This window comes from Centruroides sculpturatus, unplaced genomic scaffold, assembly GCF_000671375.1.
Source record: "Centruroides sculpturatus isolate CEXI.00-Female unplaced genomic scaffold, Cexi_2.0 scaffold1261, whole genome shotgun sequence".
In the NCBI taxonomy this organism is placed as follows: domain Eukaryota; kingdom Metazoa; phylum Arthropoda; class Arachnida; order Scorpiones; family Buthidae; genus Centruroides; species Centruroides sculpturatus.
Window position 1 is genome coordinate 178,825 of NW_019385587.1, and position 26,979 is coordinate 205,803.

The following is a 26,979-nucleotide window of genomic DNA, read 5'->3' on the forward strand; positions in this document are numbered from 1 at the left end:
AATATAGCATAGTGTAACATAGTAGAATAGTAATATGCACTGACTACAGCAGGTGATGAAGCGACTGGTGTCAATATGACATCGACATGTCATATTGACACCAGTCACTAGCACCGAATAGGTAGTATGGTTAAAACAATAAGAATCTAGCTAATTTAATGTCCATCTCAGGTGTGCAAGTGTTTGATATACAATATGGTGAATATCTGGTATTACTTTACTAAAACTTTACTATTCTTATAAGTGATAAAGTTATGGATGATGAGGAATACTAAGGACCCTGACTACAAAACCATTGTACAACGTATGCCGGCAGCGTATGAAGCTCAAGGATGCAAGATGAACTTAAAAGTTCATTTCTTACACTCTCATATTGACTATTTTCCCGAAAACTTGGGAGCCTACAGTGAAGAACAGGGTGAAAGATTTCACCAGGATGTCCGTGTTATCGAGAGACGTTACCAAGGAAAATGGGATGTCAATATGTTAGCTGACTACTGTTGGATGCTCAATCGAGAAACCAGAGAAGGAAATCTGAAACGAGTTCGGAGAAGCATCAAAGAGAAGAAGAAAAGGTGTCATAAGAAAGAAGAGTAGACCTAAAATTGTGTATAAATATCAAAAACAATTTTTTGATTAATTGTAAGAAAATATAATATATTTAGTTCATTGTAATAAATAAGAGTTTTTATCAAATATTTGTTTTTATTTTGCAAAAAAACCTATACGTGATGGGATGTTACCGAAGTCATTTTTAGAATCTGCGATCTTTAAAACATAATTCAGCAAAAATATCCCATGCAGCTGAAAAAAAAATTTTTTTTGCAGACGTGTGAAATCTACAAATTTTTCATTATTTTTATTATTTCATATTATCATGCATATTTAATTTTATCACCATATTTATTTCATTATTGCATTATATGTATTATCAGGAATAAATTAATATCACTTTTGTATAATTGTTTGATTTATAATATATGAATTGATAATTGCAAATTATTAATTGAATTTTTTAATATTTAATGAAGTTATGAAAGATATTTTTAAACAGATTCATGTTATTACTTTAAATTGCTGCAGTTAATTCTGCTTAATAGAACATCCGGGAATAGATCATCCGCTCAAATATGCGGACGTTATCCCGATATACTGAAAAGAAAAAAAAACACTTTCCACAACAGTCTAATAAAAAAAAGTTTAATAGTATATAAAATAAAAAGATACTTACTAAAAAATAAATTAATTAAAGACGATGTTTATTGTGAGGATTTAAGCTCTGTGAATTTTAAAGCTTCAATACTTTTTTTCAGTCATTATTTCCCTTCTTCCTTCAATTTCCCCTTTCTTACCAGAAAGGGGAAATTGGATCGTAATTAGACCTTTCGACCCTTCAATTTTCTGCGTCACTTCGATAAGTAACCTTTTAAACTTCCAAATACAATTCGGACGACAGATAAGGTTCTCCCCTCGCTATCGGGAATTACTCATTTCCACCTATATTAAGATCTATTGTTAAGATCAATACAAATAACTAGCCAATTAACAAGAACCTAAATTTGTTACACGATAGAGGGTAACATAAAGGTCGCTGACAAAGGGACTCCGAACCGTACAAACCCACACACTTTCTATTTCATCAGATTTCGTGAACGATAAAGCCGATTAGAATGACCATGTAAGGAATAATTATTACTAAGGTTGTAAGACAAGGGGCCGTCTATAAATTACGTAAGGTATTTTGGGGTGGATGGGGGTCAAGGATTTCTTACGATTCTTCTTACTCAGGAGTAAGGGGGTAATAGATGTCGTCTTACGTAATAATCTTATTTTCATTTTTAGGTCTCGTTGAGTGGTGAAGTTTTGAATTTGGCTTCAATTTGGCCATTTCTATTAAGAACGCTCGTTGTACTAAAGCCAACTCGCGTGACGTGATAAAATATTAAATTTTTCTAAGGGATTACCTCTTTGGCCGTGGCGATTATGTTCGGAGAAATCCTTCGGAGTGCGGAGCAGGGATTCGAATCGTTTCTGGCCTGGAGTCTTCTCTTAGACAATCGCCCCGAGGCGCGAGGGGTGCGATCCCTTTTTATACACGTCCCGGAGGGGAACTATCGGGAGAAATTCTGATGCAATTCCGTCTATGTTCGATTTGTCTCCGGGAGTTGTTTATGTTAATTGTCAGAAATCGAACATTTCTTTAAATTTATTACTTCTCTATCTGTTATGATTACTCATTCTACCTCATAAATTTGATAACAGCTGTCAAACCAACTGAATTAATTGCTGGAGGTGACTAAGGTCAGAGTTTGGGGGCCGTCCATAAATTACGTAAAGGCGATTTTGGCCATTCTAGACCCCCACCCACCCGTGTAAGAAATCGTAAGTTTCTTTGATCTCCCTCCTCTTCCCTATCTTATGTAATATTTTATAGAAAGATTTTAACAAAAAATATTTTTTTATGAAACCCTAAAAATCTTAGGTCCAAAATATATAATTATTAATTAGTTAATTAATATATACTATCAATATTATTTATAAAAGACTTTATGTGAACAAATTTAAAAATATAAAAATTTAATGAATTCGAATGAACAATTTATTTTAAAAACTTTATTTTTTAATTATTAACAATCTTTTTATTATTATTATTATTATTATCATCATTAATCAACGTCATAAAATTAATAATGGTTGAGCAGTAAAACTGGTAGAATAACAAGACTTTATTTTCCTAGTGTTGAATGCAGGTTCTTATCACCAATTAGAAATTTAACATTTGCTACTGCTACTTAATGATCATGATAATTTTAGAAGCTACCTGGCGATGTATAACCGGGCAGAAACTGCTTTTGCTTCTGCTCTACAGAAAACTAGACACCGTCGACCATATGATCTATCATTGTTCAATTTACAATCAACATATACTTATTCTGAAATTAGAAATTTTTACGCTTGGTTTCAGGTGGTCATGCTCACGCGATAAGCTTGTTCAGAAGCCACTGTTTGATGCTTTTCACAATTATGTTCAAAAACATAGAAGAAAAGACTATTTATAATTTCTAATATCTAGTTTTACATTTTAGTTTTCACTAAAAGCCGAATACTAATTTTACGTTTACATTGTATCATGTATTTTGATTTATGTATCCTTAATGTTATACACCCATAGGAGTGGTGCACTTATTATAATAGGAAAAAAGAGAGAGAGAGAGAGAGAGAGAGAGAGAGCACCATACGGCCTTTCTCTCATGAAAAAAACGTGTAGAGGTGAGACTGCTAGCGATATCTCTCTCTCGGTTATAGGGTAGATTAAGATTTACTTAACTTGAAAGATATTGGGACCGATAAAGGTCCAGAACTTAGATGGTCTTTCGCCAAGAACGGATCAATCATTGTCGCGACTTAGAATTATTTTTGACTATTCCCATTTTTGTAGCCTTTCGATTTTGCATTTGCTTTGTATAATTTTATAGTTTATTAAATATGTTATTCTTATATTTAATTATGTGTCATCCTTGAGTACGACCGTCACTTTGTCACGACCTCGCTAACCCTCCCACTCGATTACGGCATAGACCATCCCTGACAAAAAAGCCGATAAGTGGGGAAAAGCTCGGCGCTCTACCCCCTCGGTTCACGTTATTTTACAATCGGTTCACCAATGGCCAACCGGTCTTCATTCTCTGAACACTGGGAGTTCGGTTGTGGGTTCGCGCCTCGGACGCGTGGAGTGTTCCGGGTTTTCTCCATGTCTGTAAGGCCTAAATAGGGGCCAGTTTCCTTTAAAAAGACCTCCCGGAAGGCATCGTTCAAGTGTTGCGTTGCCATAACTTAAACAGCAACCAAACAATTATTTTACAATCTTTGAAAAACACTGGAAGTAAATGTGAGCAAGAACGATGAGAGAACATACTACCACTTTCCAGGAGGCTTAGTGTAATTACGTTCAAATTTTTAAATAAATGATATTAAATAAACTTACAAATTTTATCAGTCTAATATACCGCCAAATAGCCTATAGGCTTGTAAAAAAAAAGTAAATCGTAAAAGATATAGCATTTTTAAGTTTTCGATAGCCCAAACTGCTGTACCTTTATGCTATATGCTTTATTCCATACAGATCGTGGCTGTAAGTAGATCAATTTGATAACCATGATTGTTCTTCACTAGGAATACGTCTAAGTGGCAAGAGGCTACGTAAGCAAATCAATGGTACGATGCGTTACGTATGAAATGAGTTGATTTGTTTACTTAGTTGCTTTTCCAGATGGGGTTCAAACTGTCTTGCGTAAACGTACCTGATCAAGCAAACACCAAAATTACTTTGTTTCTGTTCAAACCTTAACTTTTATTAACTTTTAAGCCTAGCAAATTCGAGAAGAATTTGCTAGGCTTAAAAGTTACTAAAAGTTACTAAAATTCTACTTTATTATACGCAATTTCTGATAACGAACTTAATGGCGACGCAATAGAGTCACACCGTTCATAGTTTGCCATTCAATTACGATCGTCACTGCCCCAAATAAGCGGCACAAATTTCTATTAAATACCTCGACTTACGCTACCCCGACTTACGCGAACCCGGAGTTACGCGATTTTCAAATCTCGTCGATTCGTCGTTTCTTTGAGCACCAGGCAACTCTTGATTACTCATTCCCTCCACACTATTGTTCAACTTACATGTTCGGACGTATCGCGCGGAATCGACACATATCTATAATTTATTTAGTGTTATTTATTTCTGTGTTTGTTATATCTACGGAGACTCGAGAGACTCTATGTGGCGATTTCTTGTAACAATGAACGAATCAAAAGACGAGATAAGATTAACGAGAACATTTATTAGCTTACATACATCCGACTTGGATTTTACACACATTGAGAAATTATACCCCGACTTACGCGAATTCGACTTACGCTGTTATCGCGCGGTCCCACCTATCGCGTAAGTTCGGGGTATTATTGTACATCGATTTGTTTCTGTTCTCTGCGTTTTGGACCAAATAAACGTCTACCCCAATTAACGGACGGCCCGATTAAGCGGAATCAACCGTAATTTTTATATAACAATTTTAAGAAACCCTATTCTAAAACTCGAAATCCGGTATTGTGACTGTCACAATAAGCAAATTACTCCATTATAATTATCGTATCCGGTTCTATTTGAAGCTTATAATAAAATTTATTTTGAAATTTAGTATAAAAACTTTTTTAACTTAAATTAAAATGTGTCTACTAGTTGTATTTTTAATTTTTTTTTTTAAATTGGAAGTAAAGATAAAATTTTATTTTCCTATATTTAGGAAGCAACTGCCGAAATGCATCTATTACGAAATAGGAAGAACGTTCTTCCGAGATCATTAACATCGTTTCCTTCAATTCACGTAACAGGAAGAAAGTTTCGGCGAATTATCCTAAATATAAATTATAAATATAAATGTCATTTATTTATGTATTATGAGAAATAATTTTATATCATTTTTTTAAAATAATTACTTAATATATTAATAAATACTGATTATTACGAGCAAGTCAGTACTGTATTTATTAATTTAATAATACAGTAAATACTGATTTTCCGACTCAGACAACGATTTTTCGGGCCTCAGAGGGACCCCGCAATTTCAAATTTCTAATAAAATTTGATTAAAAACTTTTCTTTTGCAAATATTAATTTAAAAAAAAAACACGATTTCTCTTGTGTTATATTCACAAGAGAATGAATAAAAATATAAATTTTTAAGTATAAAAGTATGTACTGCCAAAAACTGTACTATAAACATCCAATAAAGATGTTTATATTACAGTTTTTGACGAAATAAATACAGTATTATAAACTAATTTCTTTAATGTCATTTGCATGAAATTAATATTATATTAGTATATTTAATTTCAAATTAATTCGATAAAACTAAAGTAAATGTTTAAATTTTTATACAAAATTTCAAAATCATTTTTTTTTCTTTTAAATGATAAAACCGAAATAGAATTCGTGAAACCTCTGATTAGAAAATGAAAGTAAAAGTTGTAACGTTGAATAGAGAAACTGTTTCTGACCAATAACAAGCGTAGTTTAATGTATGACGTATTATACAATAAGATTTACAAGTATTCTATGTATATATATAGGTCTACATACACAGATATAGGAATATATACACGTGTGTGCGTCTTGAAACTAATCAGAAAATAAAAAGTGTGCTATAAGTTATATTCTCCACATTAAATATTTGCATTTAGCAGTCGAAAAAGAAATAAAAAAAAAAAGGTAAATTAATTAATTTATTCGTTCTATTTAGTTCTGATTACTATATAATTTTATATATAACATTTATATAAATATAATATTTTAAATTATTATTAACTTAACATTTATTAAATTATGCATACCGTATATATGGAAAGTTTATAAGATATAGATACAATCATATTAATAATAAGAGAAATTTGAATTATTTTTACAATTAATATAAATAATTTTTTATAATAATAATATATTTTTTTAAATCATAAACGTAGATAAATGTTTTTCTCCCAGTTTAAGATAATTAGGGAAACAGGGGCGGGATGGGATAGCTAACAAAGAAGTTAAAATTATGTCAAAAATAAAAGAAAAATACAAAAATATTACATTATATCCTTTATTTATTATATTTGGCACATAATTATTTAAATTAGATTAAAAAAAATCAATCATTTTGTATGAAAAATAAATCATTAAAAAAAAGCTTGTCCATATCCCGTTCCGCCCCGCACTCGGAGCAGAATGGGGTATGAGATTAGTGCTCAAATATTAGAAAAAAAATATTAGTTTTGTTGCTTACAAAACTCGCAAACCAGCACGGAATCGTCATCGTCGCTGTCAAAACGCGCACAAGACATATGAGCCCATTTTTTTACATGCGACACATAAACACCAACCCTCAATCGACTGTGAGTAAGACTCGATGCAGTAAAGGCAAGTCGTATCATCATCTTCTTCCGAGTAATCGTCCCCTTGTTCTTTTTTACTAGACTTTGTTTTTTTTTTCTTTTTCCTTTACCTTTTCTTTTTACTTTTCCTTTACGGGAAACCGTCCCAATGTGCCCACCCGTTGTGCCCCAAAGTATACATGGTATGCTTCTAAAAATCAAGTGGAGAAAAAAGTTTGTTTGCTTTTTGCGTTATTTCATTCTAAAAATACAAACAAACAAATCTTTAATAAACTAGACTATATAAATTTGGTTAAATTATAAAATATACCATATATTTTTATTATTTAATGTTGATACACTTGTAATTTCATGAAAAAATCACGACGCAAGGTTTTATTGGTCAACGATAAAGCGAATCTCGGTAACCAAGTATTCACACTGACGTGTTGTCGCAGTCTGAGTGTAGGACAGGGAACGAACCAATTCCCTCATCTCTCTTTATATGTAAATCGTTTTTCCCTTTCCGCCCAGAGTTCCCCTACATAACTCGGAAAGTTCATTCTTCTGAAGTTTTTTTTAACATTTATTTCAAGTGTTCTTTCAATTTTGACTTCTAACGCTTTGAAAACGATGATTATAATTTCACTTAATGTATATCTGTACATTTTAAAATTGTTCTCTATTTTATTTACGAAAGACGTCTTCAGATCTGGACTTTCCGAGTGTCCTGTTTTGACGTCCAAAGGGCGCTCGCTTACTTTACGCATGGCGTGTTTTGGGCCGAATTGAATTTTATTATGCAGTTCGACAGGTCGCACGTTCAGGATCGTCTCAAGGAAATTAGTAGAATTAAAAGAATTGCAACAAATTTAGACTACAAAACCGCCACAATTGAATGCCCGGTCAAAAGTTACAGAGAACATAAAGGCAAAAAAGTTACTAAAGTAAATGCAATTAACAAATTCACATACAATAAACATATAGGAGGAGTGATGAGTGAATTGGTTACTTATAAAAACTCAAAAATGGTCTATAAAAGAGCGCCCAATGTCTATAGCTTATTAAGGAATGATAAAGACAGCGTAAAAATGGAAGAGAATTTAGATATAAACAAAAACAAAAATTTAAAATATAGAAAAAGAAAATTTAAAATATTAAAAATTTAAGATGCAGTTTAGAAAGCGAAACGATACTTGAAACATTATCAAAATGAGCGTGGGTGTCATCGTCACCGATTAAACGCGATCAGAGTCTAAAGGAAGGTGTCGAATAGACCATCTCTAGCCAACCTTTCTCGCGCCCTAAACGTAGGATCAGACCGAAACCGAAAACAACTCTCGAAGACAACCTAAAGTTCTGAACTTAAGGACTATTGCTAAATTAATGTAAGCATTTTCGACAAGAATAAACGGTTTATTTTGAAACACTTGTCTTTTGCTGCCTTCTCAAAACCGCCACCCACATGCGAGTAGACCTTAGACCATCCCGACGGTAGGGAATTAAAACTCTTTCTCCCCCAAATTGGCGTCCTTACATTGGTGTCCGAGAAGAGGGATTTTAAGTCTCCAATCTCCACCAGGTCGGCGATCTTACATGTGAGCGTAAGCAGAAGAATCCTGGCGGTATGTCTGCGAGAACACAGATACAACGTTGATAAAGGGCACAACAATACAATATTAGCGATTATGGCACAGACAGAAGGAGCGATTGTAAAATGGGATGAAGCGAAAGTCATTAAAACGGTCCATTCTCTATCCATTGCGTTGGGAATGGAAAAGATGGAAATATATAAAAGTAAAATGAAAAACCGTTGCCTAAATGCCAAGGATGCTAATGCCCTTCCAACAGTGTGGAAGTATATGATAGAAAAAAGCATGGGACTTAAAAACCCTTAAAGCTTGTAATAGTTATACTTGCCCCCACCAGTGGACGAGTGGTCTCCGTTGCCGCTCATTGTAGTGGTAACCAGACACTAAAGATTGGGAGGTTCGTCGTGGGTTCGCGCCACGGTCGGACAGGCTGGCTGCTTGGAGTTTTCCGGGTTTTCTCCTTGCCTATAACGACTGAATAGGAGGCCAGTTCCCCATAAAAGTCCTCCCGGAAGGCATTTATTTCCCACGCGTACGTATGGCTGTTCGATACAGCCGGCTAATCGGTCGCCTAGCGATCATACACAAGTCTACTCGGAGAAAGAGCCTACATTGAGCTAAAATCTCCATATAAACACCATCGAAGAAGAAGAAAGAAAAAAAGAAAGAATAGTTATACTTAGCCTTGTTTACTATTTTTTTATTTATGTTATTTTTATTGATATTTATTTATTGTATTTATTTATTTTTTCATTAATTTAATATACACTATTATCGTAAATCTTTTAAATTTAAAAAAAATGGTGTTTGTAAGGGAAAAACAATTTCAATTTGTAAGTAGCCTATAATTGTACATTAACTAAGTTTTGCTTTATTTTATTTAAAGTAACAACATTGGGCATTTTAATGTTCAGTGATGTTTTCTTAGATATTTTATAAAGTCAATTATTTTCTAGGTTCTTAAGAAATGACTCTGTTAAAATATCCTCTACCCGAATTGGATCATACAATCGAGGAGATAAAAAGAGTTTTAAAACTCGTTTTAAATCGGGAAGAATTTGAAAAATTTTCAAATAATCTTCGAGAAAAGAAAGGGAAACTGAAGAAATATGACGAAGCGTTTAAAAAAGAAATCGAAAACAAAGACAACTGGGCCACAGAAATATTTAGGCATCAGCTACTCTCACTTCGTTATCCAATACCCGTATCTACAGCCTTGCCTATAATTATGAAATCGTCCACATTGCATACAGATCAATTTTCTCATTCGGCTGCTTTGCTGTGGTCGGTAGGCAAGATTATGTTGAACACAAATGAATTTATTAAGCAACTTCAAGGCAATGATTTGGAAGATACTCAACAATCAGAAATTTTTTCGACTGTTAGAATTCCTCTCCGAGACACGGACAATATAAAAGTTTATAAAGGTAGTAGGCACGCTGTTCTTTTATACAAAGGTTCTGCATTTCAAATTGATATTTTAACTGATGACGGAGAATTAGTCTCGATTCAAGATATTTATGATCAAATTATTAGTATTTCGTTATACGATGGCCCATTTTATCAAGAAATCTGCAATTACACAGCTTATGATCGAAACGTATGGAGCGATATACGAACTCGTCTTTTAGAAGGTAACTATATTTTTTAAAATAAAATCTATTTTACGGTAATTGCATTATATTTTACACTTTTAAAACTTAAAAAAATCATCAGATTACTTACATAAAATACACTCATATCCAGGCCCGCCTTTGGTACGTGCGAGGCCCAGGGCCAAGAAAAGCTTGGAGGCCTCCTTAAGGAATTCGTAATGGAGGGTTAATGTTCATATATTTTTTCAATTAGCTTTTTCTGCTAACTAAAGTTGATTCTAATTTCATTTCTTAATTTAAGTTGACAGAAAAACGTGTTTCATATTGTTACTTTTGATTGATTACTGTTTATAATAATTTTTATTATTTGTTGCTCTATTCAATTTTGTGTATTTTCGGGGTCTCGAATGTTAGGAGGCTCTCAATGTCTGGAGATCCCTGGTCCTAGGCCCGGTAGGCCCACACCTAAAGACGGGCCTGCCCATATATGAAAATTGACACGAATACAACAACATCAACTCTCAAAGTATCGATGTAAAATACTTTAGAAAATAACGAGTTCATATAAAATAGTTTAAAATGAAAATAGATTTATAGTTACTTTAGTTTTTTGTAAATTATTTATTTTATTTTAAGGCGATTCACAAAAATCGTTGGACATTATGGAGAGAGCTATAGTGACTGTAGCTGTCGAAGAGATCGACATGCCAGACGGAATGCAAAATGCCATGGATTATATAAGACTTGGAGGAGACGAAGAAATTAGTTGTATGAGATATTACGATAAAATTTTAAACGTTATAGTCTTTAAAAACGGCAAATATGGCTTGTTATTTGAACATTCTGCAGTGGATGGATTGATAGTCGCCATGATGGCAAAATTATTGCATACCATTTGTGAAACACTTATAATCGATAGAACTGTATTCAAACAACGTACTGTCAACATAATCGATTTTAAAATCCGAGAAAATATTTCTAAAGTACCTCTTCAATATAATCATTCAATGAGTACATTCGAATATCGCTCGTATCCGGATATCTTTAAAATACTTAGAGAAGAGCGAATTTACTTTCCATGGATTAATTATTCATTGCAATTGGCTATACTCAAAACTTTTGGCAATTTAAAATATCTTATGGTCACTCCAACGCACGTTCGTCACTTTAAACACGGACGAAGCGATCCGACTTATTCGATAACGATAAATTCAAATAAATTATTGAATTATATGTTAAATAACGAGGATAATACTAATGTTTTAATTCAGTTCGTTGCTGCTTTAGAGGAGCACAGGAAAATGGTCAAATTTACCAAAAATGGCAAAGGAATTGGCCCTCATATAGCTCAAATCAGAAAAATGTTGAAAGAAGACGGCAATGGATTGACTTCGTGTCTAGAAAAATTTGCAAAACCGCATATATACCTTACTGGCTCTGAATTATTAGAAGAAGTCGAATGTGGAGTTGGTAATGTATATGCTTCGGATCAAATTGTAGTTGGTTATGTGGGAAAAAGAGACAGAATAATAATTATTATGTCTGCTACTGGAATATTTGTCGAAAAACTAAATACCCTGAAAGAAAACTTCCAAAAATCATTACATTTAATGTTGAATATTGCATCCCGTGCTGCGATTGCATCTCAAATGAATGCTTTATACTTGTTCAGATCAAATAATCCTTTTGATATAATTCCCAAAAAGAAATTTTCTATCGCTGTTCACGGAGGAGCCGGAGAAGAGTTATTACTTCAACAAGACGTTATAGAAGTTATAAAATTTTCTCTTCGAATAGCTGTAGTTGTTGGTGTCAGCATGCTTAATAACGGCAAAAGTAGTGTAGATGCGGTAGAAGCTGCAGTCGCAGCATTAGAAAACTGCTTTTTATTTAATGCTGGACGAGGTGCTGTTTATAATTATGATGGTGCTCACGAATTGGAAGCTTCGATAATAGATGGAAAATCCCAAAATTCTGGTTCTGTTGCATGTATTACTGACATAAAAAATCCTATAAAAGCTGCTAGACTTATTATGGAAAAGTCATCTCATGCTTTAATTTCAGGTAAATTCCTATTTTTTTAATTAATATATTTTTTATTACTTTATGAAATTTGTATTTAAGAGATATTTTATGACTTATAGACGTATACTGTATACTATTAATATATTATTTTTAAAATTACTTTCTTTATTTTAAATTAAATTAAATTTTAAGTCAATTTAAGTAATCTTTTCATGAAAGTGCTGCAAATTTTTATATTGAACTATATTAATATGTATTTCTGATTACTTTATATACAATATTTTGTCCTATACAGCATAATCCTATGCGGCGTTCTTGAAATTTTAAAATAGAAGTTTCCATACTCTTAATATATCATGAAGTTTTGGATTATATGAAGCCTTTTACTGTCATGCTTAATTGAAATTATTTAATTATACATTTTCTTTCCTGTTACTTCTATTTGCTTTAGGTCTGCTAGTTTACGCCCATCAACATCCGTTGCGATACCAGACTTATTAAACACAGAATAGGAAATATTGCCCGATTAGAAAATCAACATTTATTGGTTTATATTATCTGGAGAATGCATTTCGAACCTTCTTGTTCCTCATCAGCCCCTATACAAGTTGTCAGTAACTGTACATCTTTTTACACAAATGAATACACATAGATAAGAATTCCACTTACACTTTTTGATGATGATCTTATCCATTTTTTAAAACAGCCGTCAAGGTTTTTACCATACAACAAACAGATGCAGAATAATAATTATTCTGCATTTGTTTGCATTTCTCCACTAGAATTACATTTTCCGCATTTAATCATCTTCAGTTCCAAAGTGCATTTTACAGCTCCACTTCCTTTCACCCTTGTTTTTTTCCTTTCCTTAATTGTATGTTTTCTTTCTGGTGTTTAAAATAGGGTACTAAAAACTGTGTAATTATTATTAATTTTTTCTCTTTTAATCTGTAATTTTTTCTATTAACTGTTTCTGTAATTTTTTCCTCACAAAAATTTCACGCATATTTGTTTGTGTGTTTATATTTAAAAATTGTTTCCGGTTAATAAAAATAATGATATTTTGCCTGTATGCATTTTTAATTATCGATTAATTCTCAATTTAGATGATGATAGAATATTTAAACTCAAATACGATAGAAAGGCAAACGTGTAATTGTTTGTTTTTCATATTTCTATTTATTTATTCTCAGTATAACTATCATCATATTCTGTTTTATCTATTTTTATGCAAGAAAATTTTCATAAAATAAATATTTATATCTATTTGTTGGGTTGCAATTTGAAAAACTTGTAAATTCCCACTGTTGTCCTTCTGTCTGTCTTTCCTTAATTTCAAGAACAGAGTTGGATAGTTAAAGACGAGACCAGATATGAAAAGCTTATAGGCACGAGGCCCAGATTAACTATATACAGTATATATATGAACTTCCGATGCAAACTGGGAGTTGCATTATTTCAATTTAAAAATATTCCTTCAAAAGGAGTTAGATGACTGGCACAACTCCATTTCTAACGGAAAAGTATGAGATACAGGGGCAAGCCACTACTAGTTTGAGGTGGCGAATTCCCTCCACCTCAAACTATTAATGGCTTGCCTTTGTATTTTAAATTAAATTAATTAAAAACATGATTAAAAAGTTGCAGCTCGACATTGTGATCATGTTACAATAAATAATTGTTGGTTGTTTATACATTTCATGTACAGTATAGACAACATAGCATTTATTGTTCAGATAACAAACAATTGCCAAAAATTTTTGTTATTTTAATTAGAAAATTAATCAATAAACGAAACAAATAATGTAATTTATAAATTAAATTAAATATTTAAATGTTAATATGTATTTTTTCCCTTTTAAATAGGTACACTGGACAAATCCATTTGTATTGATAACAATATATGTCAAGTGAAAAATAATTATTTCGATACTGATATTAGATACAAACAACTAATGATGATTAAATCGAAATTGCAGAGTTTCTCTGTAAATCATCCTCAGACAGTTGGAGCTGTTGCAAAGGATGCAGATGGCAATTTGGCAGCTGCTTCTTCGACTGGAGGAATAGTTAACAAATTAAAAGGTAGAATAGGAGATACTGCAATTGTTGGAGCCGGAGTGTATGCAGATCAAAATATTGCGCTGGCGTGCACTGGAGATGGAGAAACTTTTCTCAGAAAATCCATTGCTAATAAAATTGCCATGCTTTGCAAGTATATGAATTTTTCTTTACAAGATGCTTCTCAAGTAGTTATTCAAGATGAACTGCAAAGTTCCTATGGTGGAGTTATAGGCGTTGACTCAAAAGGAAATGTCAGCGTAGAAAGTAATGCCAAAGTTATGTTTGCAGCATCTTATAATGGAGATAAGTTTGATGTTAAAGTCAGAAGTAAAAATACTGATGCGCATGAATGGATTATCTTTGAAAATGATCGTATTGTTGCTTATCTACACTCTTCTCCCTGTACTACTGGTGTTACTATACTACGGGCAAAATCTGAATTCGTTTATGATATTTTTGCACTTCCAATACACGAATTTGTTAAAATAATGTTGGATATTCAACATGTATCTAATCTTCTTTGTGATCGACTCGGTGTACAACGGTGTGCATTGATTGCGGAACCACAGGATGGTCAGTCAACAAAAATTCTTCTAATTCCGCTTCACGGTCTCTCCGATGCCTGGAAACCATGTATCTGTTCAGAACCAGAGTTTAATTCTTGCTATCCAGGTTACTGTACTTCTAAAAATGGACCTAGAGCTTCTGATGACGAACTGAACAAAATTCAAAATAAAATAAGAAATAAATTAGATTCGCAGGAATTAAATTTTAAATTTTATGGAGATGCAAACGACGACAATCTTTTTGCAAAAATTGTAAGAGGTGACGAGAAAGCCCAGTGGAGAGTATGGGAAGATGAAGATCACGTTGCTTTCCTAACTCCATTTCCAAATACACCTGGTTTCACAGTTTTAGTTCCAAGAAAACATTTGGACAGTAATATTTTTGCATTAGATAAACCGGATTTTGAAAAATTAATGGTAGCAACTCACAAAGTTTCTAATTTATTGATGAAGGCTCTGGAAATTAAGTCATGTGCTATGATATTTGAAGGATGTGAAATAGATTACGCTCACGTAAAACTGATTCCTTTATTAAATGGAGAGAAAGAAACAGAAAAATCGAAAACAAAAGAGTTTGAAGTCAATTATTCGGGGCATGTATCATCTCAGGATGGTCCAAAAGCACATAATGATGATTTGAATGTAGTTTACAAAAAAATTATTTCGATAGTTGCTCCAGCCTCATGGAAAAATCCGGAGCAGCACTCTATTACCGCAATTACTCATCCTTGGTATTCAGCAATTTTTAAACTCCAGAATACACTTTATCATTCAACTGTTAGTTTTTTTCATCAATATAATAACTATTATTATGCTCTTACTCCAATGACTACGGATACAATATCGTCACCCATGGGATTAGGGTCTGATTCAGATCCTGTGAATATAAATTTAATGAATCAAAATGTTTATTTGGCTGATTCAATGCAGTTTTGTTTAGAATATTTTCTTAGATTGCAAGATAATCTTCCAGGAACTTATTATATCTCGCCAAGTTTTCGTGGAGAAAACCCAGATAACAGTCATCTCAATCAATTTTATCATATCGAATGCGAACTATGTGGTTCTATGGACGATGCTATTTGTATAGCTGAACAATATATTTATTACATCACTAAAAACATGTTTAACAAAAATAAAGAAATAATCCTCAAATTATCAGGAAGCATTGCTCATATTGAAGATATGTTGAAAAGATATGAAATTAAAAAATGTTTTCCAAGAATCACTTTAGACGAAGCACTGAAAGAATTGCCTTCCACCGATTGTTTTGAATTTGTGGAAGAAACAAGACCGGAGTTAGGGAGGAAATTGACAAGAAAAGGCGAACAGGTTTTGATAAATAAATATCATGGCATCGTTTGGTTAACAGAGATGGATCATTTGAGTGTTCCTTTCTATCAAGCTTATGTTGAAGGGACAAATTTCCGTAAGGCTAAAGCAGCAGATCTCCTTATTGGAATCGGAGAATCACTGGGTCTCGGAGAGCGACACGAAACCGCTAAAGAAGTGAAAGATGCCTTGACACATCATCAAGTTTCGGAAGAATCGTACAGGTGGTACATAAATATGAGACAAGTAAAACCTTTAAAAACGAGCGGATGGGGTTTAGGCTCAGAAAGGTATTTATGTTGGCTTTTGAACCACCATGATGTCAGAGATATGCAAATTATTCCTCGATTAAAGAACCAGAAATTTCTACCGTAGTTCAAAATCCAGTTAAAAACTAAATAACTTTTTACACACGACATATTTTACAAGTCGAAATGGTTCGACTAATTTCTTTGTTATATAGTCCTATATTTTGTTATTACTTTTTCATAATTATTATAAAATCCATGTTTAATTTTCTTTCAAGTTATGTTTTCAATGTGAATTTAACAAATGTATTTTGTCCATAAAGTTCTAAAATTGAGTCGTAGATATTTTATATTGTAGGTGGTAATAAAATTAAATAAACAAATGTTTATGAGGTCTTACTTTTTATGCAATACAGATTTATAGAAGCAGATTACGAAAGAAAACATACTTACGTGAGTTGTATAGGCTACCTACATTCATTTATATTAAAAATTAATATGTCTACATTAAGAAATCCGGTAACGAGTCGCTTAACTTTCTCGGCACAATTTGATAAGAAATTTAAGATAGGAAATAAATGATATCACAGTTTTTCTATGCACGACGCTAATGACGTCATCGGTACTTATTTTGATGTATCAGTGACGACATTATGACGATTGTGACGTATCGAAATAGATATCATTACTTTTTTATTCTTTCCGCCCGAAGATACTAAAAGGTGTGAAGTATATAGTTGATAATAGTTAGCCAACGAAGACGAATACACCGAATAAAGAACCACAACATCTCCGTCCTTACTTTACGAGGGGGCCAGCCGAAAGACCTAATGGCCGAGCGGATAAAATCGTTAACACTCCTGGTAATCTTTTATCTCACACGATATTACTGTATTGCACTACTTTCATTTATATGAAATCTTTTAAAGTATTGTTTCTTCAGTTTTTTTTTCGGCCTATTAGACGGGACGTTAATTTAATTCTACTTTTCTACGGAACGACACCGTCTTGCAAAAATCAGCCAATCATCGAAGATACATGTAAAGACGTCGAAACTAATGAGAGACGTTCTTTTTATGTTTACTTAGGATTGTTCGGAAATACTAACCCGTGAGAGAAGCGATATCGGTAACAGACGTCATTGATATGGGTTACCGATCGATACATTTTGAGCACAATGTTAAACTTCCGATTAAACAATCTGGTGAATTAGCCAAACAACCACAATTACGACGAATTAATTGCTATATCTCGACAATTTCCTCAAAGTTTTTTGAAATGTATAATTTTACACTTTCAGAAAGTGTCTGACTTCGAATAACAACCCTCATTCACCTTCATCCGTTCGACGCCATTTTGGTTATTAAGTAAATATGCCTCCAGAGCAGGGCCGGATTAACCCACTTTGGGGCCCTAGACATTTTCTTCTTCCGGGTTCCCTCCCGGCTCTTTCAATTAATAAATCTTGTTACTATTATTTCTATTATATTTCATACGGANATATTACTGTATTGCACTACTTTCATTTATATGAAATCTTTTAAAGTATTGTTTCTTCAGTTTTTTTTTCGGCCTATTAGACGGGACGTTAATTTAATTCTACTTTTCTACGGAACGACACCGTCTTGCAAAAATCAGCCAATCATCGAAGATACATGTAAAGACGTCGAAACTAATGAGAGACGTTCTTTTTATGTTTACTTAGGATTGTTCGGAAATACTAACCCGTGAGAGAAGCGATATCGGTAACAGACGTCATTGATATGGGTTACCGATCGATACATTTTGAGCACAATGTTAAACTTCCGATTAAACAATCTGGTGAATTAGCCAAACAACCACAATTACGACGAATTAATTGCTATATCTCGACAATTTCCTCAAAGTTTTTTGAAATGTATAATTTTACACTTTCAGAAAGTGTCTGACTTCGAATAACAACCCTCATTCACCTTCATCCGTTCGACGCCATTTTGGTTATTAAGTAAATATGCCTCCAGAGCAGGGCCGGATTAACCCACTTTGGGGCCCTAGACATTTTCTTCTTCCGGGTCCCCTCCCGGCTCTTTCAATTAATAAATCTTGTTACTATTATTTCTATTAAATTTCATACGGACACTGCAGCTGCTTTATAAAAAATAAAAGCAAAATTATTTAACAATATTTCACAGGATTTAAGAATACATATAGTTAATATTATTCTTATCGCTATAAAGAATATTCTAGATTATTGGGAGTTTTACTTTCAATAAGAAGAAACATAAGAATACGAGGGTTGTTCAAAAAGTTTCCGAACTTTATTTATTACAAAAAAAAAATACTACACATACAATTTATTTGTCAGGGTCCCCTTCAAAGTAGTCTCCTCCGTAACATATACACTTATTTCCACTTTTTTACGGTGTTTCCACTTTTTGAACCATCTTGGAACGCTTTTTCCGGAATGCTCATAAGCTCCTCCGTCGTTTTTTTTTATCTCTGGAATGGTGGCAAATCTTTTTTTATTTGAGCGTGTTTTTTAGTTTGTTGGAGAACACGAAAAAGTCGCATGGGGCCAGGTCAGGTGAGTAGGGTGGGTGTGGAAGCACAGCGGTCTTGTTTTTGTCCAAAAACTCGTGTTCTGAGGGACAAATGAGCCGGTGCGTTGTCGTGGTGAAAAAACAACTTGCCGCTCCTCCAAAGTTCGGGCCGTTCTCGCCTGATTTTGTCTCTTAGGGTGCGACTATGCAGACGCGAATTTAGAGCGAGCGAGAGGTTGCGAGCGATTTAGTTTTCGCAAAGAATATCCATGCACAAACGAGAAGCGAGAAATAACGCTGGCAAGAGCGAATTTCTGGTTCTCGCACATATCTGACAAGTTTTCATATTTATCGCGTCTCGCCACATATTCTCGCTCACTCGGAAAATTCGCTCGCTCTCGTATGCATAGTCGCACCCTTAAGCCTGGTACCCACATGCGGCAACGAACGACGGAAACGGTCGACGGACCGGCAAAATGACGTCACTTTTGCCGTCGACGTCGACGGAATACGAAGTTGAAAATTTTCGACTTTTGCCGCGACGGAAAGCGGCACGGTAAAAATTAGACAAATAGGNTTGGGAGTTTTACTTTCAATAAGAAGAAACATAAGAATACGAGGGTTGTTCAAAAAGTTCCCGAACTTTATTTATTACAAAAAAAAAAAAAAATACTACACATACAATTTATTTGTCAGGGTCCCCTTCAAAGTAGTCTCCTCCGTAACATATACACTTATTTCAACGGTGTTTCCACTTTTTGAACCATCTTGGAACGCTTTTTCCGGAATGCTCATAAGCTCCTCCGTCGTTTTTTTTTCTATCTCTGGAATGGTGGCAAATCTTTTTTTATTTGATCGTGTTTTTTAGTTTGTTGGAGAACACGAAAAGAGTGAGGTCAGGTGAGTAGGGTGGGTGGGGAAGCACAGCGGTCTTGTTTTTCTCCAAAAACTCGTGTTCTGAGGGACAAATGAGCCGATGCGTTGTCGTGGTGAAAAAACAACTTGCCGCTCCTCCAAAGTTCGGGCCGTTCTCGCCTGATTTTGTCTCTTAAGCCTGGTACCCACATGCGGCAACGAACGACGGAAACGGTCGACGGACCGGCAAAATGACGTCACTTTTGCCGTCGACGTCGACGGAATACGAAGTTGAAAATTTTCGACTTTTGCCGCGACGGAAAGCGGCACGGTTTAAATTAGACCAATAGGAAGACCGTTTAGTAATGTCGTCATAAAGATCACGTGGGACGATAGCATTTGAACTATGGCGGTCGGCAAGCTAAAAAGCTTTATTTGCACCCTAATACGCTAATATATTTCATTTATACTCTATATTACTATCCGATTTAAACGTTAATGTCAAATAGACTTACTTACTGCGTAAAGTATTGGGAATGGAGTAAGCGTAATTCGGCGACGAAAGTATTCGATATTCCTAACTTTCGACGATTTAGAATATTTTTCCTATCCAAATTATTCGTTTTTGAGGTTTTTTTTATTTGCGATAATATCGAAGGCAAACTTAAAAAGTTTAATTGATATAACAAAGCAATCCCGATAGACGCCATTTTCGACTACTGGCACGTGGCCTACCCAAGGTCTTAGATAATCTAAGACCTTGTGGCCTACCTACTGTAGTAGCTTGTTTATATTTACGGCTGGCAGATGGCGCGTTTCAATTGTAGGGTAATTTCCGCATGTGAGTACACGCGACACGGAAAGACGACGGAACGGCAACTGTTTCCGTCGTTCGTTGCCGCATGTGAGTACCAGGCTTTAGACGTTTCATAACACCAGGTAGTACTCCGTATTGACTGTCTGGCCTGTAGGTAGGTATTCGTGATGTACAGTACAACCTCCTTTGCATCGAAAAAACAGTCAACATCACCTTAACATTTGAGCGAACTTGTCGAGCTGTTTTGGTGCGGGGGCTGTTTCACCCACCCGTGGAAAGTTTCCGTGAAGGATTTTCCGAGTTTCACACAGAATTTCACAGAACAATGCTGTTCTTTCAAAGAGCTGATTTCCGCGGATCAGAATTTTCGCCGAACCCTACAAACACCACTTCACATAAACGGCCGTAGCTAATCACCAAAACAAGATATCAACAAACGGGTTGAAGGAGACTACTCGGGGAGTTTCCGCGAACACAACGCCTCCAAGCGGATTAAAAAATAACAAACTGGAGGCGCGCTATTCAAAAAGTTAGGGAACTTTTTGAACAACCCACGTACATTTTCTTTAGATTTTAGAATTCACAATAACCATATAAAAAGCAATATATTTTTGTTTATTGTTTATTATATACTGTTGTCCAACAGAAAAGTAAACTATTTTATTTACAAATCTTTTCAAAATAGACAGTTTGATCGGGCCCTTCTAAAAACCGGGCCCTAGACATTTGTCTCATTTGTCTATGCGATGATCCGGCCCTGCCACTTACTGACCACAGGGAGGAAAAGTCAAAAATGAAAATTATTGAAGATATATGTACTGTACAGTGAGCTAATAATCTTCAAAATATGATCTCCTGCATCAATACACCACTGCCAACGCTTTTTCCAATGTTCATACGCCTCCTGGAAGGCGGCAACCGCAAGGCTGTTCAGGCACCCCGTCGAAACCGCTTGGACCGCCTCAATCGTCCCGAAACGATGTCCTTTCAGGCTCTTTTGATACGAAGGAACAAAAAGAAATCGGGGAGCCACATCTGGACTGTAAAGTGGTTGGGGCAATGTTGACACGTTGTGTTTGGCCAGTGTCTCCCTCACAATTAGCAATGTGTGACTGGGAGCATTGTCGTGATGGAGCATCCAGGTATCGGCGATCTTTTATCGGACGCGGCGAATCCTAATCCTCAATTTTTCACTCTTTGGCCACATTTTCTTCGGCTTAGGTCGTTGTCGGACGTCCAGCACGTTGTTCTTCGACGTCTACCGGGCATCTTTATGCCACTCAAAAACACGCGTTTTGGACATGGCTTCGTCATTGTAAGCCTCACGGATCATATCCAAAGTCTCAGTAGCAGATTTGTTCAATTTAACGCTGCTGCAGGAAAAAATCAAACTCGATATTTATTGGACAAACCCTGTATAACTTAATTTATAGCAGAGCCGACCCTACCATAGGGCGAACGGAGCAGACGCTCCAGGCGCTAAGTCCTAGGAGGCGCCTCAGTGGTAAAAAAAATATAAAGGAAAATTTTTTTTTCACTTTTCGATATTTTCGGGGGGCGCCAAAATAGGATCTCGCTCCATCCTAAAACTTGCCTCGGGCCGGCACTGATTTATAGTATAGTGCAGGGGTCTGCAATCTTACAGCGGTGTTGTGCCGAACCTAAGTTATAGTGTTATTTCGGGTGACGACATAATTCTACCAAGTTTTTTATATATAGTATCAAAATTCAAACGGACTTCAAAAATAAATAATTAAAATATAATTTTTGTTAATTTCTATTTAATCAGAGTGTCACTGAAAATCGTCCCGCGTGCCTTAAGTTGCCGACCCCTGTATAGTGCATTGAAATTGTGAAAATGACAGTATTTTGTCCGAAAACTATAAATATATATTTTATTTGCATGTAAATATTTAATAAGCCTATTAAGCAAACTACGGAAAACGAGTTTTGACTACGGTTCTGTGTCTTTACGTAAAGATTTAGACGGCCGGATGGTCGAGCGCAGCCCACGGTTCTAGGGTTCTAAAAAAAGGCCTCGATAAAAGTACTCATAGGGCGGAAAGAGCTAAAAATTTTTTAAAAAGTATAGATTTAACAATTTTTTCTTTTTCTTTTAATTTTTATTTGATTTCTTTTGCAGAAGAAATATTTTTCTCGTAGATTTAAGATGAAATTTATTCAGACAAGAGCTAGAAATAAACAAAATTATCGATGTATCGTAATATATTAATTCTTAATTTAAAACGCGTGATAAATATTTCAATATTACAAAATAGTGTTATAATATTTATTTTTACAAAAGAAAAAAAAAATCATACAATGAAAGTAAAATTCTTAGGTGGCGCTGTAGAGCGGAAAATTCAAATCTAACGTTTTCTTTCTTTTTAGGGGAATGTTTGTTAAGCGGTATTAATTTGCTAAGATGAACGAAAATTGTCTGAATATTATCCTTCCTGACAAAGAAAATGACAGGTATTTAGATTACTTGCAGTTATAAATAAGTGTTACAATTTTGTAATTAAGAATTGAAAGATAGAAGTTACTTGTTTACTTACATGTGTATGTATAATGTCGGATCTTCCATTAGGCACGTGAAGCGGAAGCCCCGCGTATGGGTGTTTGTAAATTCGAAAATCAGTTGTACTGTTGCAATTGTGTATCAGTTTTTAAATAATTCTTGGGTAGCTATACTTAGACGTTGGTTTATGACGTAAAAGTGTACAGAAGGGCCTCAATCTTCTGTACCTAGGGCCTGGAAAGTCTGTCACTATGTGTGTATATTTATGTATATAAAACCCAAAAGTAACGTCTATCTAATTTGTTTATATTATCTGTAATTATTGTATTTGTTTAAATAAGTAACAAGGTCCATTTTCTATGTAAATAAAATAAGAACTATATATATTTTTGTCACTGTAAAAGTTTTAAACTTTTAAAATTATAGTTTAAGAATGAAGTCTAGGAAATTAAAGGAACAAAGATATTACTGAATTTCTATGTATTTGAACATATATACTATAATTTATATATCAATATTTGAATTTAAGAATTATACTTAGTTCTGCTTAGGGTAGTATTTCCCAATCTGTGGTATGGGGTTCCTCTTGGGTTAAATGAAATACTTTCAAGAATATGCAAAACAAAAAATCTATAATGAATACCAAATGTAATTTTAAATCAGTAGTTTTTCAATTTAAAAGAGCTTATACTTAAGCAATTCAAGTTTTTTAACCCAACTTTCATTTTTTTAGACTTTATGATATCAATAGATTTTTGAAAGTGACTTCAATTACTTTGTTTTTAGTTCTATTGACTAACTTGTTGCTTATGTTATTAAAGTAAATTCCAAGTTAATAATTAAAAATCAATGATAATGGAGAAATTAATTTTTGAATTTCTTTAATAAATGGATATTCATCATTGACAGACAAAGCAACTGTCCTGTAGCCATTTACAACTACATGCCATATATGATAGAGCAGGGGTCGGTAATCTTTCAGCGGTGTAGTGTCGAACCTAATTTATACTGGGTGCCAATATGATTCTACCAATTTTGTTATATGTACAGTATTATCGAAATTGATCCGGTTATAATGGACTTAAAAATATACAGTTTTGAAGTTAATTTGTTAATTGAATTATGTTCTTACACATGAAGTGCATGCACAACACGGAGATGGTGATATGGATGTAAACGCATGCATTGTAGTATAAATATACAGATAAGAGATTCGTTTTTACTGTACCATGGCCTCCACTGAATTATGGTTTCCGTTTAAATATGTAATTAATAATTAAAATGTGGCGGTATGCCATGTCTTTGTAAATAGGGGTAGATGTAAGTTTTATTTCTCCTAAATTCCTTTGTCTTTAACATGTTTCTAAAACTTTCTAACCTATTCTTTTTCTATGGGTGGGGGACCTTTGTCCAAGGACAAAGGGAGAAGACAAAAGGGGACATTAAGAAGCCCTGAGGCCATCAGAAAAATGAACAAGACACTTTTGGGGTCAGTGTCCGAGGTGTGCAGACGTAGGAAAGAGCAAGCTAGAGGTTTGTCGCCTAATGGGACAAAGTAAAAGAGAAGGCTTGGAAGTGGTCTGCGAATGGACGAAAATTAGAAGGACACCCAGATTAAGACTTCAAAAACGCTCTCGAATTCTCAAGAGACGGAAACAAGAGGAAGGAAATTGATTCAAGTACCGATATAGAGAAGATCGGAGACTCCCAAGTTTACCCGGGTACCCCCACAAAATCTGTCCTTTATACTTATCTCTTCTCTTCATATCTCTTAATTTCTTCACCCTTCTTCCTTAGCATATAAGCTAGATTAAGGTAGATTTAAGTTAGTTGTAGTATCTCAAACCATAATTTTTTATTGTCGCGAGCACGTGTCTTCTGCTTGTGAAAACATAGAATTTTGTCGGACGGATTCGAACTTGTGCGCGTACTATAGTTTGGGATCAAGTGTTTAGTGTAAACGAACCAGGTGTACGAAGGACTACGTAGCTGTAGTTGAATAAATATCCTGTTTAATTTATGGTTACTTCTTTGTCATCCTTTTTTTGTCCTCCACGCCACCACAAAAATATAATTTTTACTGCATTTCTATTCAGAGTGCCACTGAAAATCGTCCCATGTGCCATAGGTTGCCAACCCCTGCAATAGGGCATACCATATGTGAAAAAGCATTTTTATTGCATATAAATCTGAAAACTAAAGATAGAAATAGACTGAAATTTGAACCAGATTAATGTTTTTATTTATCTTTAGTGGTACCAATTTGAGAAATTGTGCAAACTAAAATAAGCATAGCTGTCACATTAATTATTAATTAGTAATAAGATTATTCCTGTTACTTATATAAGCAGTTTTTTTATGTATGTCCAAAGAAAACATTCTGTTAAACATGAAAAAATTGTTTTCATGTTTAACAGAATTTAAATCGGTTTTAGCTTGCTTTTACTTTATTTCTGAAATATATTGATGAATTTAGAATGCAGATCTGATGATGATTTCCTTGGATAAACTATAGCATTGTGAACACTTGTCATTGTACTTATTGTGTAATAGTTAATTACAAAACAATTTATTATTATACAGTAATACCCGAACTTACGCGATAGGTGGGACCGCGCGATAACAGCGTAAGTCGAATTCGCGTAAGTCGGGGTATAATTTCTCAATTTATGTAAAATCCAAGTCGGATGTATGTAAGCTAATAAATGTTCTCATTAATCTTATCTCGTCTTTTGATTTGTTCATGGTTACAAGAAATCACCACATAGAGTCTCTCAAGTCTCTATAGATATAACAAACACAGAAATAAATAACACAAAATAAATTGTAGCTATGTGTCGATTTCGCACGACACGTCCGAACATGTAAGCTGAACAATAGTGTGGGGAGAGTGAGTAATCAAGAGTTGCGTGCACTCAAACAAAAGACGAATCGATGAGTTTTGAAAATTGCGTAACTCCGGGTTCGTGTAAGTCGGGGTAGCGTAAGTCAAGGTATTACTGTAAATTATTTTAAAATATTAAATTACTTGAAAACTTGTTTGACAAAATTCTTTAACTGTTTATATTTTGGATGTTTAGGCCTTTAGGGTTATGTAAAATTTACCAGTTTCTTTGAAAGCTGCACATGGACAGGAAAAGATTGAATGAAAATTTATGGTTTAAGGATTAAGTTGTTATATCCTATTGAAAAGAAAATTCAGACTCGTCTTATAACAGATAACATTCCAATTTAAAAAATTTTTTTGTTAGGTGATGATTTATGTTAAAGTTAAAATTTTAATTTTAACATCAATCACCATTTAATGAGAAAATTTTTAAAATAGGAAATATTATAAACAGTTGTTGGCAGGGGGACAGCTATATAAAACTACATGTAAACCTATCACCTCAGTAGATAAAAAGCTTGAATATTATACCGAGTAGTATGGATGGAACCAAAAGATTTCATACATTTCATTCATGATATACTTCATATTAGACATATATGTCTATCCATGCAGAAAAATCAAAATTACCTTTAATCCAGAAACTAATAATTTCAATTTGATCTGTTATGTAGTAACACTGAAGAAATTAAAATAGCTTATGCCTTTTCACTATTAGATAAAATTAGCATCTAATTAATTTGTGTGATGACTAGAAGAATGGTATCATGAGATTTTCTTCATTTGATATATTTATTCTTTGAATCTGAGTTGAATTTGAGAGATTGTAATGCTCTCATTAAAAATAACATGATAATATATTATTATTTTGTTTTATGCTCATTACAAAATAAATATTAAACTTTGAATATAATAATTTGATTCTTCTTTTTTATTTCCATTATTAAAATAACATAAATATAACATTAGCTTTTCTTAAGTTCTAAATACCATATTTACTTGCATATAAGATAGGTTTTTATTCATTTATCACAGCTTCAAAT

At 33.9% G+C, this 26,979-nt stretch overlaps 2 protein-coding genes across 4 annotated transcripts in view; both read left to right on the forward strand.

Moving 5' to 3' along the window:
• The first annotated feature begins 6,119 nt into the window (after positions 1-6,119).
• LOC111640366 lies at positions 6,120-16,720 on the forward strand. 2 transcript variants are annotated; one of them, XM_023386383.1, is made up of 4 exons: positions 6,120-6,270; positions 9,462-10,141; positions 10,739-12,166; positions 13,994-16,720. In XM_023386383.1, exons 2-4 carry the CDS (start codon positions 9,475-9,477, stop codon positions 16,462-16,464), a joined length of 4,566 nt encoding a protein of 1,521 aa, XP_023242151.1. In that variant the 5' UTR covers positions 6,120-6,270; positions 9,462-9,474; the 3' UTR covers positions 16,465-16,720. The 2 variants fall into 2 exon arrangements, with proteins under 2 accessions (XP_023242151.1, XP_023242150.1); XM_023386382.1 differs by having other exon boundaries at positions 6,120-6,267.
• A 6,149-nt stretch (positions 16,721-22,869) lies between these two features.
• The window catches only part of LOC111640365 (protein PFC0760c-like), a 40,444-nt gene continuing 36,334 nt past the window's right edge, over positions 22,870-26,979 (forward strand). For both annotated transcript variants that reach the window (XM_023386380.1, XM_023386381.1), the window contains exon 1: positions 22,870-23,003. In XM_023386380.1, coding sequence (XP_023242148.1) covers positions 22,954-23,003 — 50 coding nt within the window. In that variant the 5' untranslated portion in view covers positions 22,870-22,953. The remainder of the gene's footprint in view (positions 23,004-26,979) is intronic.